The following is a 14,656-nucleotide window of genomic DNA, read 5'->3' as shown; positions in this document are numbered from 1 at the left end:
TCCACTATAGATAACACAGTATTTAATATGAATGACATCTTTCTGTACTGCAGAAAGCATCTGGCTGCTTTTACTGAGCATAAATATTTTGAGATTTAAAAATAAATTTAAAAGTAAATAAATAAGCTACAAGGGTACACTGTACAACACAGGGAATATAGCCAATATTTTAAATAACTTTAAATGGAGTATAATCTGTAAGATTCTGAATTCCTATGTTGAACACTTGAAACTACTATAATATTGTATATCAACTATACCTCATTAAAAAAAAAAAACACTCTTGTAACCACCATCCAGGCCAATCAACCGTACTTTTCCAGCCAAGCCAGCACACCCTCCCTGTGCCCCATCCCAATCTCAACCAGCTCCCTCCTCCCAAAAGTACTCACTGTCCTGATTTTTATAGTTATTACTCTCCTTGAGTTTCTTTATTGTTCCTATCACCCAGGTGTGCCTCTCTAGCTCCTATAGATTAGGCTTGCTCATCGTGCTGATGTCTTTAAATCTCTTTTAGCCTGTAAGTTCCTTCTCCATCCCTTGCTCTTTCTTATCCTGTATCCATGGACGAGCCTGAGCCCTTTCCCCATAGGACTTTCCAGTATGGACTTTGCAGACTGTGTTCTCAAGATGCAGTTCAATCCATCCCTCTCTTATTTCCATTTCCTGCAGATTTTCAGCTGTATTTAGAGGCTTGATCAGACTCAGGATCAAGATGTGTGATAAGACCCTATATATTGATGTGCTTTTTCATCAAGGAACAAATAATGTCAGGTTACCTGCCTATTTTTGAGATGTTAGCAGCAATGATGTTCAGTGCTTACACTGGTTAATCCATTTCGGTTGAAGAATGATGATTATTCTAATTATATCATTCCTTTTTCATTTATCAGCTGGTTTAATAATGTAAAGGGACACTTTCCTTCATCTACTATTTGGTCACCCATTGAAACAGTTCATGGAGGAAAGGCTGTTTAGATGCTTCTTTCTTTTCATTTATTCATCCATCATCAAGATAATGAATTGCTACCCCAATAGCCTGCAAAGATGATGAATTAGTTTTAAAAACCAAGATGAAGTCAAAGATTAAAAGCTATGCCTCAGTCACTGGTGGCGTGAACCAAGTTCCTCTACAATTTAGTGGCAAGTCCTTGCCTGACTTCTGCATTGAACAATTTCAAGGCACTTCTGTTGGTCCTTATTAGGCCTCTGTACCACGCATGAGTGGGGCTCTCCTGGGAAGTGGGGGGATGCTGTTTTTGCTACTGTACTGAGCACACACAGGGCCGTCAGGCATCCGTTTACTTGCTAAGTTTACTTTGCTCAGACTTATGAGATATCGGGCAGGACTCATGGCTGTTATCCACCCACTTGTATTTTGTGGTAACGGGGGAATACCTTGTAATCTAAACTTGTTATCAATATTTCCCACGGGTTTTGGTTTTAATACATTATGCTCTGTGTTTATGTGGAGATTCTGGAAGACAAAAACTATGTGTCCATGACCATGGCCATCTTCCCAGAATTCTTAAATTTATTTTATTTTAAAATTTTATTTTATTATACTTTAAAATACAATAATAGAGAAGCAGAATTATTTTTCATGTATAGAAAGCATGAAAAAATACTGCACTAAAAAAACCCACAAAAGATTATTGTTTGCTCAATGCCTATGCGTTTTCTCACTGTTAACAAAGCAAGTTGCAACTGCTAAGGATATGACAGCTCCTGGTCCAGACAAAATGTAGACCACAAAGTCCAAACACCCTTGTTCTGCAAACACCCGGACGTGGGACGGTCTGGCCAGACTCAGGAGAGAGAAAAGGAGAGGCCTCAGAGTGAAGAGGAAGTTGCGAACAGGGCTCCACTTTGTGATCCAATGTGTCAGCTGTGGGGGAGGGGGCCCTGCTATTGGTCCACAGAGCCAGGTGAGCATCTTTCCAAGCTTCACTCCTTTTGATGCGAGAAGAGGAAGGATCAGGCATGCAAACATAAACGCACATAAAGCCAGGTCTGTGGATGGATTATGCCCCTAATAGAAGGTTGAGTAGAAAACATTTTACTCACTAAGGAAGCTCTGTTGTCTGGATGCTGGGTGAGATGAGATACTCCTCTGAGGGGAATAATTACTAGGCCTGTGCTGAGGACTGAATATTTATTTCCCCCCAAATTCATAAGCTGGCATCTGAATCTCTAAGGTGATGGCATTAGGAGGTGGGGCCTTAGGGAGCTGATTAGGTCAGAAGGCAGAGGCCTCCTAAATGAGATGAATGCCCTTGTGACAGAGGCCTGAGAGAGGCCCCTTGCCCCTTCTGATGGGTGAGAACACAGAGAAAGATGGCCTCCTATGAACCAGAACATGCGTCTCACCAGACACGGAAGCTGTGCACACTGTGATCTTGGACTTCTCAGCATTGAAAACTGGCAGAATTAAATTTCTGGTGTTTATATATTATACATACATACATACATACACACACACATGCACACACACCTGGCACAAATGCAATTACTTTCCTTCTTCAGTATCTTCTACATTTCAGACACAGATATTCAATTTCCTGTCATACTTTTTTCACCCAGATACTCCAAGCATCTCCAAATCCACATTTCCTAAAGCAAATTAATCATCTTCTCCCCCAACCCTCCCAGTCACTGAAGCCGGAAGCCTCCATTATCTTCTTTCCTGCCTTGCTTGCACCTCAAATCTGCGGTGCCTCCAGGCCTGGCCCCCAGTACAACAGTATCTCTTACTTCTGCTCCTCCTTGGACTCTCCACTCTACAACCCTGCTTTACACATTTCTTCCTCCTTGGACTGCCCTAAGAGTACTCTTGATGCTCATTGACACCAAGTGGTCTCCTTGAGCCAAGTGTCTACCTTTCAAATCATAAAGAGTGTCTTCAAGTCACCAACTTAACACCTCTTCCCAAAAACTTCATTGACTTTTGAAGGATCTGGAATTGCTTGTTCACAAACTTGACAGTCAAAAAAAAAAATCTGTGTGTAATTCAAAATCTGCCAAGTCCTAAAGATGCTCCAGTTTGAAAGTTGAAAATGATACCAGTTTTATAGAACTATATAGATCCTGTGTGTATGTATTTTATAATGCAAAGAGTATAAAAGAATTGTCTGGTCATTACAAAATCATCATCCACTTTAGGGGAGGGTGAGGTAAGTGGTCTTCCCAGGTTCCTCAGACCATGAAAATCTGATTGCTTAAAATTTGATGGCGTTGTATACATTTGTTCTTTCATCACCCACTTAAAGAGAAGTGCCAGGTGTGCCTCTCCAGCTAGGTAGGCGTGATAGCTGACAGCCAGGCTGGAAACTTTCCAGAACTTCTTACTCTTTCTCTAACTTTCTTTCAGTACTTCTTCTTGGCCTTTCTTCATTAAAACTTTCAGTTGAATGACTACTGTAAGCCAGGAGTTCACTGCCTAGGTCAGAGGGAGAACAAGAGAGAGATTGGAACATGATCATTACAATTTCCAATTAAAGGAAGAACACCTAAGGAAGGTTCAAAGCCTACTTTCTGGAGGCCTCTCAGAATAGATATTCATCAAAGCAGAACAAGCAAAGGTACAGAGCAGTTTGGAGTTACTGCCATTAGGCATGAGGGAGGGAATGAAAGGAGGTAAGACTTGAGGTTCAAGGCAGGAGGTGAAGCCTTTTAGGTCCAGTTACCCAAGTGGGCCTTACAGATTTTTCTTCTGGCTGGTTATTTCCCATTGGACCATCCATCACCTTCTAACCTATGCTCTGGGAAACTTCATACTGCCCATCTTATCAAACTGTTTCACTCTCAAGGGATATTTAAGGCTCTCCTAGAGGCCCACTCTCACCCTCCCTCTCTCACAACCCTTGGATGAAACTGGACTGTCAATAAAGCAGCTACTTGCTGCTCTTTTGAGCAGATTGCTCTGTGCTACACAGCTTCCACTCCATCATGTACCTCTGCCTCTCACCACACTAGGCACTCTCCCCCCGCCACTCCTCCTCCAACACAGGAACAAGTTACGGAGCCTTCAAAACAGTTCTGGTGTGACAAACTGGTAAGACGTGTTGTGAATTTTACAATCTGGATTTCTAGCGTCTCTTGAAAAATCAAGAGCCGGTGTACCTGGGCCAGAATCTCTGCGTGGCAGCAATCGGCTGAGACTGACTCAGCGTTATCCTCTCACGTGGGGCTGTGCACTTCAGCTGACAGCACTCACACCCCACCTCATTCACAGCAGCTGCCTGGCTCTGACACTTTGGGTTTCTATTCCCTAACCTAAGTGTCGTCTCTTCCAAGATCTTGTCCTTCTTCCCTGTACCAGGTGTAGATTCTCCCAGTATGAATGGCAATCATACTGTGTATTCATGACTTACTTTGGTATTATTTTTATAAAGGGTACCTTTGCTTTTTGTTTACCAGTCTTTTACACATGCCCAGTGTTTAACAAGTATTTTTTTTTAAACAAAATGAGAGCACTTTGCTTCCTTAACATTGGGAATAAATGCTATCTGTGGCTATGTATTTCCATTTTGAAGAGGTACTCCCACCACCTGTCAAAAAAATTCATACAAATTCTTAAAATTTCTCTTAGAAACTTGTTAGATGGTTCTTGCCCTTTATATGTATCTCTCAAGTGAAAATCAGTGAAAATAAAATTGAACTCACCTTTAAATTTATGGGAGTAATACTTTTGCCACTGAGAATTTCAGATGACTCAATGGCTTCTCTACCTCTGACAACCTCATAAATCAGAGTAAAATCTAAACAATGGCTTTTGTAAAAGATAACTGTGATCACTTCATAAGGCATACCTTGTTTCACTGTGCTTTTACTGATTTTTTTTTCAACAAATTGAAGGTTTGTGACAACCCTGTGTTGAGCATGTGTGTCAGCGCCATTTTTTCCAACAGCACTTGTTCACTTGGTGTTTTGTGTCCCATTTTGGCAATTCTTGCAATATTTCAAATTTTCTTCAATATTATTATATTTGTTATGGTAACCTGTGATCAGTGATCTTTGATGTTATTGCTATGACTCACTGGAGGCTCAGATGATAGCATATTTTTAGCAATAATTTTAATTAAGGTGTATACGTTGTTTTTTAGGCATAATGCTGTTGCTGTTAACAGACTACAGTATACTGTAAACATAACTTCCATATGCACTGGGAAACCAAAAAATTCATGTGACTCACTTTATTGAGATTATTTCCTTTATTGTGGTGGTCTGGACCTGGGCCCACATCTCCAAGACATGCCTGTATGGACAAAACACTTTGTGGATAACCTACTGGATGAAATAGCTGTCAATAGGGCCATCTTCTATGACCTTGCACTCAAATGCAGGGCCAGAAGGGAGGCAAAGTTCAAGTCTGAGGCAATCAAAGACAGGCAAAACAAGTGATTCTTCAGGAGGCTGTGATTTTAGATGTTGCCTACATCATGAAAACAATTTCCCAGGAGAAAAATTAATAGAAGGTAGTATGCAAAATAGTCCTTTTTTTATTTTTATGGATAACTGTCATTAATACAGCAGGAACAGATATGATTATAAAAGATATAAAATCAGAAGAATGTTAGCATTCAACAGAAATTAAAACCTGAGCTGAAGGCTGATCAGAATGTTTAACACTTGGCACTGTTCTGATGAAAGATAAGAAACTTGTTTGGGTTTGTAAATAACTCATATAACTCAGAAAAAAACTTAGGTTTCAAAGGAACTACAATGCACTGACATGACTTTTCAAAAACCTTACGTCTGCTGCTGGCAAACACTTAAGGTAAACAGAGTTATCTGAAGCTCTCAAAAGGGAAGGCAGGGAGGCATGGAAATTGTAGATTTTTAATTCACAAGTTGAGACTGTTTTGGAAAAATAATTTTGGTTATTTATTCATGTAGCTCTAAAAGGCTAGCTCAGTTTGTCAGAGCACAAGAGAATCCTGAAAGTAGTAAAAAAACACGGTGATGGACTAACATAAATCCATTCCAACTTCTGGAAAACAAGTGACAGAGTGTAACATCACCAGAAAGACCAGAACTAGGAGAAGCAGGAGATTTGTGGTCTAATTCAGTTCTCTCTTTGGCTTCTAGAGCATCTTACTAAGAATTTAGAGAAAAAGAGGGGAATTCTTTTCCTTTAATTAGTACTGTCCATAAGCAGCAGAAAAGAAACAAAAGAAAACCAACAGAGTGGTGGACCTTATTGATTAAAAAAATCTGTGAACATGAATTAATTTTAATATGTTGAATCTTGAGTCATACTAACAAACCAATGGTTAATATACTACAAAACTATACAAACATAAACTCTCATCTATTGCAGAACTCCAAAACTAATGGAATTAATTTCTTCTCCCTTTTAATTACTCCTTCCACAGAAAGTCCTAAAACTGAGTAGTCATTGGAATTCCTACACTTTTACACAAGTGTCATCAAAACATGATGATTGTTTGTCAAAATGATGCAGGAAGCAACTTCAAATGAGATCAAGGAACTTACATTCTCTCAAAACATATTTTCAGTTCTTTGTATTCCAGATTACATAAGAAATGAGGAAGGCTGGACTCAATGTAATTCCTCTCAGCCAACTATCATTAAACTCCCAACCTCTCCATGCTAGAAAAGGATACAGTATTTAAGAGAATTTTTATAAAGTGTCTCCAGTTCTAAAAGAAATGCTTCTTATTTTTTTAAGAGAGAACTGAAGCAGTGCCTTTTACTTAGCGGAGACCAGCCACTGACTTCCTTCCTTTACCAGCTTTCCAAGATGATACTAAGTGAGTTTTTGCCCTAATATTTTTGCCCCGGGTTTTACGAGGCTTCTCTTCCTTGTGCACTTTCATGTGCTGCCTGAGATGAGAACTCTGGCTGAAGCATTTGCCACATTCACTGCACTGGTAGGGTTTCTCCCCCGTGTGGGTTCTCTGATGCTGAATGAGGTGGGAACTCTGGCTGAAACATCTGCCACATTCATCGCACTGATAGGGTTTTTCTCCAGTATGAATTCTCTGGTGCTGAATGAGGTTTGAGCTCTGTTTAAACCGTTCTCCACACTCATCACATTTATAGGGCTTTTCACCAGTATGGATCCGTCGATGCTGAATGAGATTAGAACTCTGAAAGAAACTTTTCCCACAATCTGCACATTTATGGGATTTCTTTCCGGTATGGATCTTCTGGTGCTGAAAAAGAGTTGAGCTCTGGCTGAAACTCTTTTCGCATTCAGTACATTTGTAAGGCTTCTCATCCAAGCTTCTTCTCAGTCTGCTCAAGCCTGAGTCAAATCGAACAGTCACTCCCCATTTTGGCCGCTGCCGGCCTGATTTGCGCTGACTCTCATAGGCTCTTCCTTGGCTTGAGCTCCGAGAAATTCCTCCTTTAGGTTTTCCTAGCCGCATGGTGAAGAGCCAAATGTATTCTTAAGAGAGTCTATGCTCTTCTTCTGAATGAATATTTCACTTTCTAGAGCTATGCAGCTCAGAATTTTCTATGTACAGAAGAAAAGAATAAAAAACAAATTATAAATGACTTGTTAATTATTCAACTTTAATACCTCTTCAACCCATCAAAATTTCATCCATTTTAAAATTTAAAATGTATTAAATATATATATGAAAACAAAGACAATTCTGGGGAAAAATATACTCGCAAAATAATTCTAGTCATTCCAGAGTTTAAACTTCATTAAATACCACCAAATTTTAAACAAATTTACCTTTGGGGTTTTTCTGTGTTGGAACAACAACAACAAAAAAGTGATAGTATGAAATATAAATTATTATTGGGCAATAACAAATAAGTATATAATTCTGAAGGATTAAAAAGTAGAGACAATACATTTTAATGGGAATAAAAGAAATAACTCCAAAAGACAATCAAAATTTGGGTGATAAATTATCATTATTTAAAAAAAAGAAAGAAAAAACAATTTCACATAGGTTCAAGTAGGTATTATTGGTTGCTATTGTGTTTTAACATTTATTCCCATGTTAAACTTACACTCACTCACTGGTGACTAACTAAGGTGCCCAAATTAGAAAGAAACGACAAATCATATTACTTTATTAAATATTCCTGCTTATCCTTATTTGTTTAGCCACTCTACTTTCACTGCTATAGAGAATAACTTAGCTCTAATTTTGTAGCATAAACTGTTTTGAATGTAGGAACTACTCTAAAAGGAGTGGAAAGCTTATGTGAGTCTACTCAATAAATACTGGATGAAGAAAACGTCAATGAAAAGATGTTTCATTATTATTTCTTCTAGATTCCCATGATCCAAGAAAGACAATTCTTGGAAAACTTGAAACATGAGGATTTTTTCTTTTTTTTTTTTGGACAAAGAAAAATCTCAGAAGAACTTTTACTTGATAGTGGAATGAAACAGTAGAATAAAAGGTACTGGGTTGGGGAGAGGGTAGAGCACAGCAGTAGAGAGCATGCCTTAGCATGCACATGCATGAGGTCCTGGGTTCAATCCCCAGTACCTCCGTTAAAAATAAAAACATAAGCGAACCTAATTAACCACCTACCCCCAAAACTGTGGTGGGTAGAATATAAGAAAAGGAGAAGAAAGTAAGTTTACATGTAAAAATAGGAAGGAATTTTCAAAACACCCAAATGCTGCAAAAATTCAAATTTTCAAATTAATTTCATTTAATTACATACAAGGTTACCTAAAACAAGGGCCATAAGCAAACGTGCACAAACTCCAAATAGGTGACAATGTGGGAGAACCTAGGTCTGCAAAGGTAATACAATTATTAGAACTAATTTCCACATCTTGTGTCAGGAAGCAGACTTTAAAATGGGAGTAACTACCCTGGGTCTCTTGCATACAAGCTTATAAAGTAAATAACTGAAAACAAAAATTACATCACTGTTCTTGCCTTTTCTGCAACTTACTGTGTAACTGAGACGCCAGGCCTCATAGTGCTGAGATTTTATCTGGATATTTAATAATTATATCTACCATAGTTAAGTATCAGAAAGAGCAAACTGCATACAACACAACACTGAGAGCAGTACTCATTTCTTAACTTCAGTAAATATTTATAGGACATTTATTACAAGGAGATATTTGTGAGAAACATGTCGGTGTTTTAAAAACAGCTGTACTGGTAATAATACGTTGAAAAAAATTTACTTTTTCATACTATCGAAGTCAGTTCTGGCAGGAAACTCAAAGACTAACCCAGCTAGAACACTACAGATGAAGAAATCATACCAACAGGGAGGCTGTGTGCCAGTCACTGGGCGATCTCATTTCTTTCCAGAGCAGGTTTATGGGATTATCTTCATTTTACAGCTAAGGAAAGGCAGGTATACTCTGGCCGGGTTCCCTTCTCCTAGCGACCTGACCATAGAACTTCCAATGCCAAGTACAGCGCTCTGGTCATCAGCGCAATTCCACAGCAGGCGCGGGTTATTAAGGTAAACCTGAGTGATGGGAAACTGGAACGTGCTTGTTTGCTTCCTCATACATAAAACTGGAATGGCAATAAAGCTTCTGCATTATTAGGGAGTTACAAGTTTCAATGTCTGTAAATCGCTCAGAACAGCCCCGTGCCACCCAGGCGTTGGTTCAGTCTGTTCAATGCTGACACGCGTCTGGTGACTGGCATAAGGAAGGCGAATTCAGGGGCCTGGGCCCTTCCTCCTCTGGCCTCAACTCGCCGGGGCTCCCATGAAGGCCTCCGCCTTCCCGAGGCCTCCGACTGCCGCTCCCACAGGCCAGGCCCGCCCCGCTCCCTCCGCCCCAGGACCCCCGGCCCCGGCGGGCGCGCAGCCATCGCGGGCAGCCCGGGAGCGGAGGCCCGAAGCCGCGCCCGCCACGCCGTTGCCCGGTCCGCGCCGCCCCGCCGCGTCCACCTCGCGCCGGTGCGGCTCCCAAGCCCCGAGCCGCGCGCCCCGGGCCAACTCACCGCGCCCACCGGCCGCAGCCTGCGATGGCTCGCTCTCCTGGCGACCCTCGCGCCGCCGGAAGTGCGGGCCGCGCCGTTCGTCAGCGCCGCTGCCGCCGCCGCCGCTCTAGGAACTTGGCGGAGCCACCCTCTATGGTCCCGGGCCTACCGGAAAAAATGAACTCCTTTCTTCCCGTTGTTTTGTTTTCCACTCCTACTCCTCGGAAGGCGTCCTGGGGCCCCCGGGACCACAAGATCTGTGATCATCTCCCTTTGTGATGGGGGAGCGGCCTTCAGGGCAGGCGAGCCGCATCCTGTGTGTCAGGGCTTTTCGAACGCAACCAGCCCGTCTGATCCCGAGGCTTAGTTCTTTCCACAAGTATCGAGCACTTACTAATTATATGCAGGTACTTTTGTTTTTCATGAGTCACCTTATTTAATTATTACCAAAAAAGCCCCTACAAGATGGGAATGATCATACTCATCTTACAGTTAAAGAAACCAAGGCTTAGAGTAGAAGTTTGCACAAGTTCACACAGTGTGTAAGTGGATAACCCAGGCTTGAAACCGGTCTTTCAGCTCCAAAGCCCCGTCGTTTTCAACACCCCGCCCCCACCTTGTTTCTCCTTAGTCATGATCTCTCCTGGTCCTCATCTCTTACAGGGTCCTCCTCCCCAGCCAGCCTGGCCTGGGCCGGGTCATGTGACCTCTCCTCTCCTGGGCCCTCCCTGGCCTTCAGAACTCCTCCAGTCTAACGGCTCCAGATATCATCTGTATGTGCTGAAGACGCGCGTTCTGGTAACTCCAGTCCGACCTTGGGAGGCAGATCTTAACTGAACTCTGGGACTTGTATATCCAGCTGATTACTCAGTGCCATTTGCATGTGTGACGGACATCCTGTACCTAACAAACCCCAGAGGAACTTCTGGTATTCACCTAACCTGTTCCCCTCAACCATTGATGGCAACTCCATCTTTCCAGTTGCTCACGTCAAAAATCTTGATGTCTCTGTGGTCTCTTTTTTCACCCCAAACCCAAATCCAAGACATCAGTAAGTCTGTTGGCTCTATCTTCAAAATATATCAAGAAATGAGCCACTCTCACACCTCCACTGCTATACCCTCCAGGAAGCTGCTCTTATCTCCTGTCTGGATTATTGCATTGGCTTCCTCACTGGTCTCCCTATGGTCTACTCACAGCTGCAGAATGATCCTCTTAAAACCCAAGTCAGATCATGTCATTCATTTTGTTCAAAACCCTCCAAAGACTTCTCATATTATTAGCATGAAAGCTCATGGCCTCACAGTGGTGCAAAAAGCTGTTACAATCCAACATTTGTTCTTTGTTGTAAGTGTTAAAAACAGTGCTCAGAAGGTAGCAGGCACTAAGCAAGTGTTTGTTGAATGAATGAATTTATAAGATGCCTCATTGTTTACAAAGGGCTTTTACATCTATTCTCTGGTCATTCATCTTCATTTCACTGTGGTCTCATGAAGCAGGGATCCTCATATCAGTCTTGCAGAGTAGTGAAACGAGGCTGAGAGGGAAACTTGCCCAAAGTGACACAGGGAGTTCATGGCAGAGGCCAGACTAGATCAGAGGCTCAGATCTCAAGCTGGAACTTCTTGCTCTGCAGATGGCAAAGCATGAAACCGACTGAGGCCTGGACAAGGAATGTCAGCTCAGTAATGGAGCAGGGCTGTTGTAAAGATGAAATGAGATCATGTTAGGCACTTAGCACAATGCCTAACACATAAGAAACATGAGACATTGCTATTTTATTATTAAATTGTGATTACAGTTTGTTGATGCTAGTGGCTGGTGGGGGCTGAGGTAGGGGACAGTGGCCACAAGATAGTTCAGGAAGAGTTTCAAAAATAAGAAAGAACTGCTGGGACTGATTGCTTTATGTCCAGTAAAATAATAAGAAAATATTTTTCAAAAATTTTCTGAGTAAGAGAGTCACGAATTAAAAATAATATAGTGTCCCAGATAAAGGTGGGTTATCTCTTTTTCCTGTACCTGAGAACAGTTGGGCCAGCTACAGAAGGCCCAGAGAGGTGTAGATTAGAGAAGAAGAGAATTGGCTAAAGAAAGGTGAATTTTTAAGAGAGAGAGAAAAGCCAGGAAATAAAGGGCTGTGAGTGGCCAAGTGTGGACAGAGTAGGAGGTAAGGATGGAGAAAGGCAAGAGACAGAAAAAAAATAAGGGATGGGGAGGAGGAGGAAGAATAAAGGGGAAAAGAGGAAAAAGAAAGAGAGAAAACAGGCAGGGTTTTATGCCCTCCATTTCTTTGTTAGTATAATAATAGTCAACACTAACTGAGTGCTAATTAGGTTCCAGGTACTGTTGGAAGTGCTGGCAGTACTTCCTTCACTATTCCTGTGGTATGATAGTTCCTGAGTGTTTGCTCTGCCCTTCTTGGATTTTATATCCCTGCTTAATGGTATGTGACTTTTACTGCCTCCTAGTGAATAATATCCCACCCTGCTGATGTTGACTTGACACGTGACTAGTGTTGGCCAACTCCAGGTGTGTGGAGGCAAAGTGTAACCCATCCCGGAAGCAGCTTTGGGTCACTGTGTTTCTGCCACCACTCTGTTCTTTCCCTCCGCCTTGAGAATAATATGTCCCAAGTAGGGGCTGTGCCTTCAGCCTTCAACCCAGGATGAGAAGACATGTGGAGCAGAGCCCCATAAGCCCAGCTGCAGCCCCCTGCACTCACCTGTAACATGTCAGAGAAATAAATGCAGTTGTAGCCACTGAGATTTTGGTTGTCATTTGTTACTATAGCAAAGCTGACGCATATACCTTCCACAACTCTCACGTATAGGAATTGTTAGAATCCTCATCTTACAGATGAGAAAATGGAGGCAGGTAACTTGCCCAAGGCCACATGTTCATAAATGGCAGAGCCAGGCTTTGAAGCCAGAGGGTTTGGCTCTGGAGCCAATGCAAGAACTAGGTTAAGAAACCTCTACCTAGCAGTGTCTCTCCAACGGAATCCCACGTTATTTTAAAGCAAATTTAAATGATTGAAATTGGTTGCACTGGATATTTACAAAACACAAAGATATAAAGAGGGGAGGGGTGGAAGGGATGGACGGTCAGGGGAGCAAAAATACGCTATGTTCTCCAAACAGTACTTCTTTCTAGGAAAAGTGGGCCACAAGTTAATGGCTGGAGCTCCTCTGGGAAATTGCACCCAGCGGGGGCCAGTGTGTCCCTGAGCCCCTGAGTTGTGTTGGCTCATTCTAGGAGGAAACGGCTTCTGGGCTGAGAATAGGCTTGGCAAGACAGCTTCCTTTTACTATAGCTTTGTCCTTTGCACCCCTACTCCCTTGCAGACAGACAGACACACACACGCGCGCGCCAAAAAAGTACTGTCTCAACAGAGAGGGCTGCTGTCATGTGTCTGCATTTGGCAGCAATGCAAAAGAGGCTGGTCCCACCTGTGGCCCAAGGCCCGGGTGCAGTGACAAGAGTGGTCTATCTCCCTTCAAGGGACCCTAAACAATGGTTCTGTCCACCAAGCCTGAGACTTTGCTTTCTGTTTCCTCTGGGTTCTCTGGGAAAGGAAACTCTGGGAATTCCCATTCCTGAGTTTGCAGAAAACATCTCCATTAAAAGTCCAGCCAGGGCAGGGAGCAGAGCCCCACCCACATGCTGGGAGGCCAGTGCGGGTGAGCAGCTGGCTCTCTCCCAGACAATCACAGCTCCCTCTTGCGGGGCCTAACTACAGCATGTGCATTTGCTGTTTTTACATTTGGAAAGGCTTGAATCTGACTGCCTTTCCTGCCTGATCAGGGCTGAGGGACTGAGGGGCAGGGCGGCTGCTGCCTACCAGGGCTTTGCAGCTTCGGGGCACCTGTGTCCCGCCCACACAGGCACCTAGTGTATTGCCAGCTTCTCCACAAATCACCTGGTCTGACCGGATAAGCCTCTTGTTCGTTACCCTAAGACTAAGGGGCCAGCTGTATCCTGGGTGAACGAATGGCTTTATTTTAACAGTGGGAAGGTCTTTAATCTATTTTCTGGTAAACATTGCAAGCAGGTAGCATGTGGTTATTACTATGGGAAAAACAAGCTGTTTTTTGATTCCTTCTGGTAATTTGTTCTGGGCAACTCACCCTGTTTTTCCTGAGTCCAGGCCTTCTTTTGCAGTCATGTTGATTTTATCCTGTGTTTATTATTTTCTCTGGTTCCTGAGGCCTGATCTGGGAGGACAGTCCTGTTTTAGGAGAGGACACGCCATCACAGGCATCTTCCCTGTATCTTTAGATCCATTTACTACCTGAGATATCAGTGAGTGAAGGGACATATAACAAATACCGTAAGATCTATGGAGAGAGGAACCCAGAACTCTCAAGGAAACCAGCAGGAAACCACAGAACCTAAGAGAAAGTCTGAAATTGTGGTGTCATGCATGGTGAGCTGAATTAGCAGCTTTTCAAATTGCCTCTGAAAAGCAAATAACACTGATAAAAAAAATTTTGTAACCCCTCAGATGATTGTAGAAGTATACAGGCAGACCTCATTTTATTGTGCTTTGCAGATACTGTATTTTTTTTTTTAAACGGAAGGTTTGTGGCAAACATGCGTTAAGTCTTCTGGTGCTATTTTTCCAATAGCCTTTGCTCACTGGGTGTGTGCGTCGCATTTTGCTAATTCTTATCGCTGACAAAAATTGTTGCCTGCCATTTCAGTAAACAATGAACATTGCCCGCTATCAAGCCATCAGCCACTGCAGCTGC

General features: G+C 42.4%; 1 protein-coding gene and 1 long non-coding RNA gene across 3 annotated transcripts; one reads left to right on the top strand and one right to left on the bottom strand.

Moving 5' to 3' along the window:
• Positions 1 to 5,476: 5,476 nt before the first annotated feature.
• Positions 5,477 to 10,057, bottom strand: ZNF22 (zinc finger protein 22). 2 transcript variants are annotated; one of them, XM_072971118.1, is made up of 3 exons: positions 9,924 to 10,057; positions 9,227 to 9,488; positions 5,477 to 7,486 (listed from the first exon to the last, which is right to left on the bottom strand). In XM_072971118.1, exon 3 carries the CDS (start codon positions 7,395 to 7,397, stop codon positions 6,720 to 6,722), a length of 678 nt encoding a protein of 225 aa, XP_072827219.1. In that variant the 5' UTR covers positions 7,398 to 7,486; positions 9,227 to 9,488; positions 9,924 to 10,057; the 3' UTR covers positions 5,477 to 6,719. The 2 variants fall into 2 exon arrangements, with proteins under 2 accessions (XP_072827219.1, XP_072827218.1); XM_072971117.1 differs by lacking the exon at positions 9,227 to 9,488.
• An 85-nt stretch (positions 10,058 to 10,142) lies between these two features.
• On the top strand, positions 10,143 to 12,668 carry LOC140699275 (uncharacterized). The gene is made up of 2 exons (XR_012077320.1): positions 10,143 to 10,309; positions 10,566 to 12,668. It is a non-coding gene; the product is annotated as an uncharacterized lncRNA (long non-coding RNA).
• The last annotated feature ends 1,988 nt before the right edge of the window (positions 12,669 to 14,656 follow it).

The sequence above is a fragment of the Vicugna pacos genome, chromosome 11 (assembly GCF_048564905.1).
Source record: "Vicugna pacos chromosome 11, VicPac4, whole genome shotgun sequence".
NCBI classification, from domain to species: Eukaryota; Metazoa; Chordata; class Mammalia; order Artiodactyla; family Camelidae; genus Vicugna; species Vicugna pacos.
This window is presented reverse-complemented; position numbering and strand designations above follow the sequence as displayed.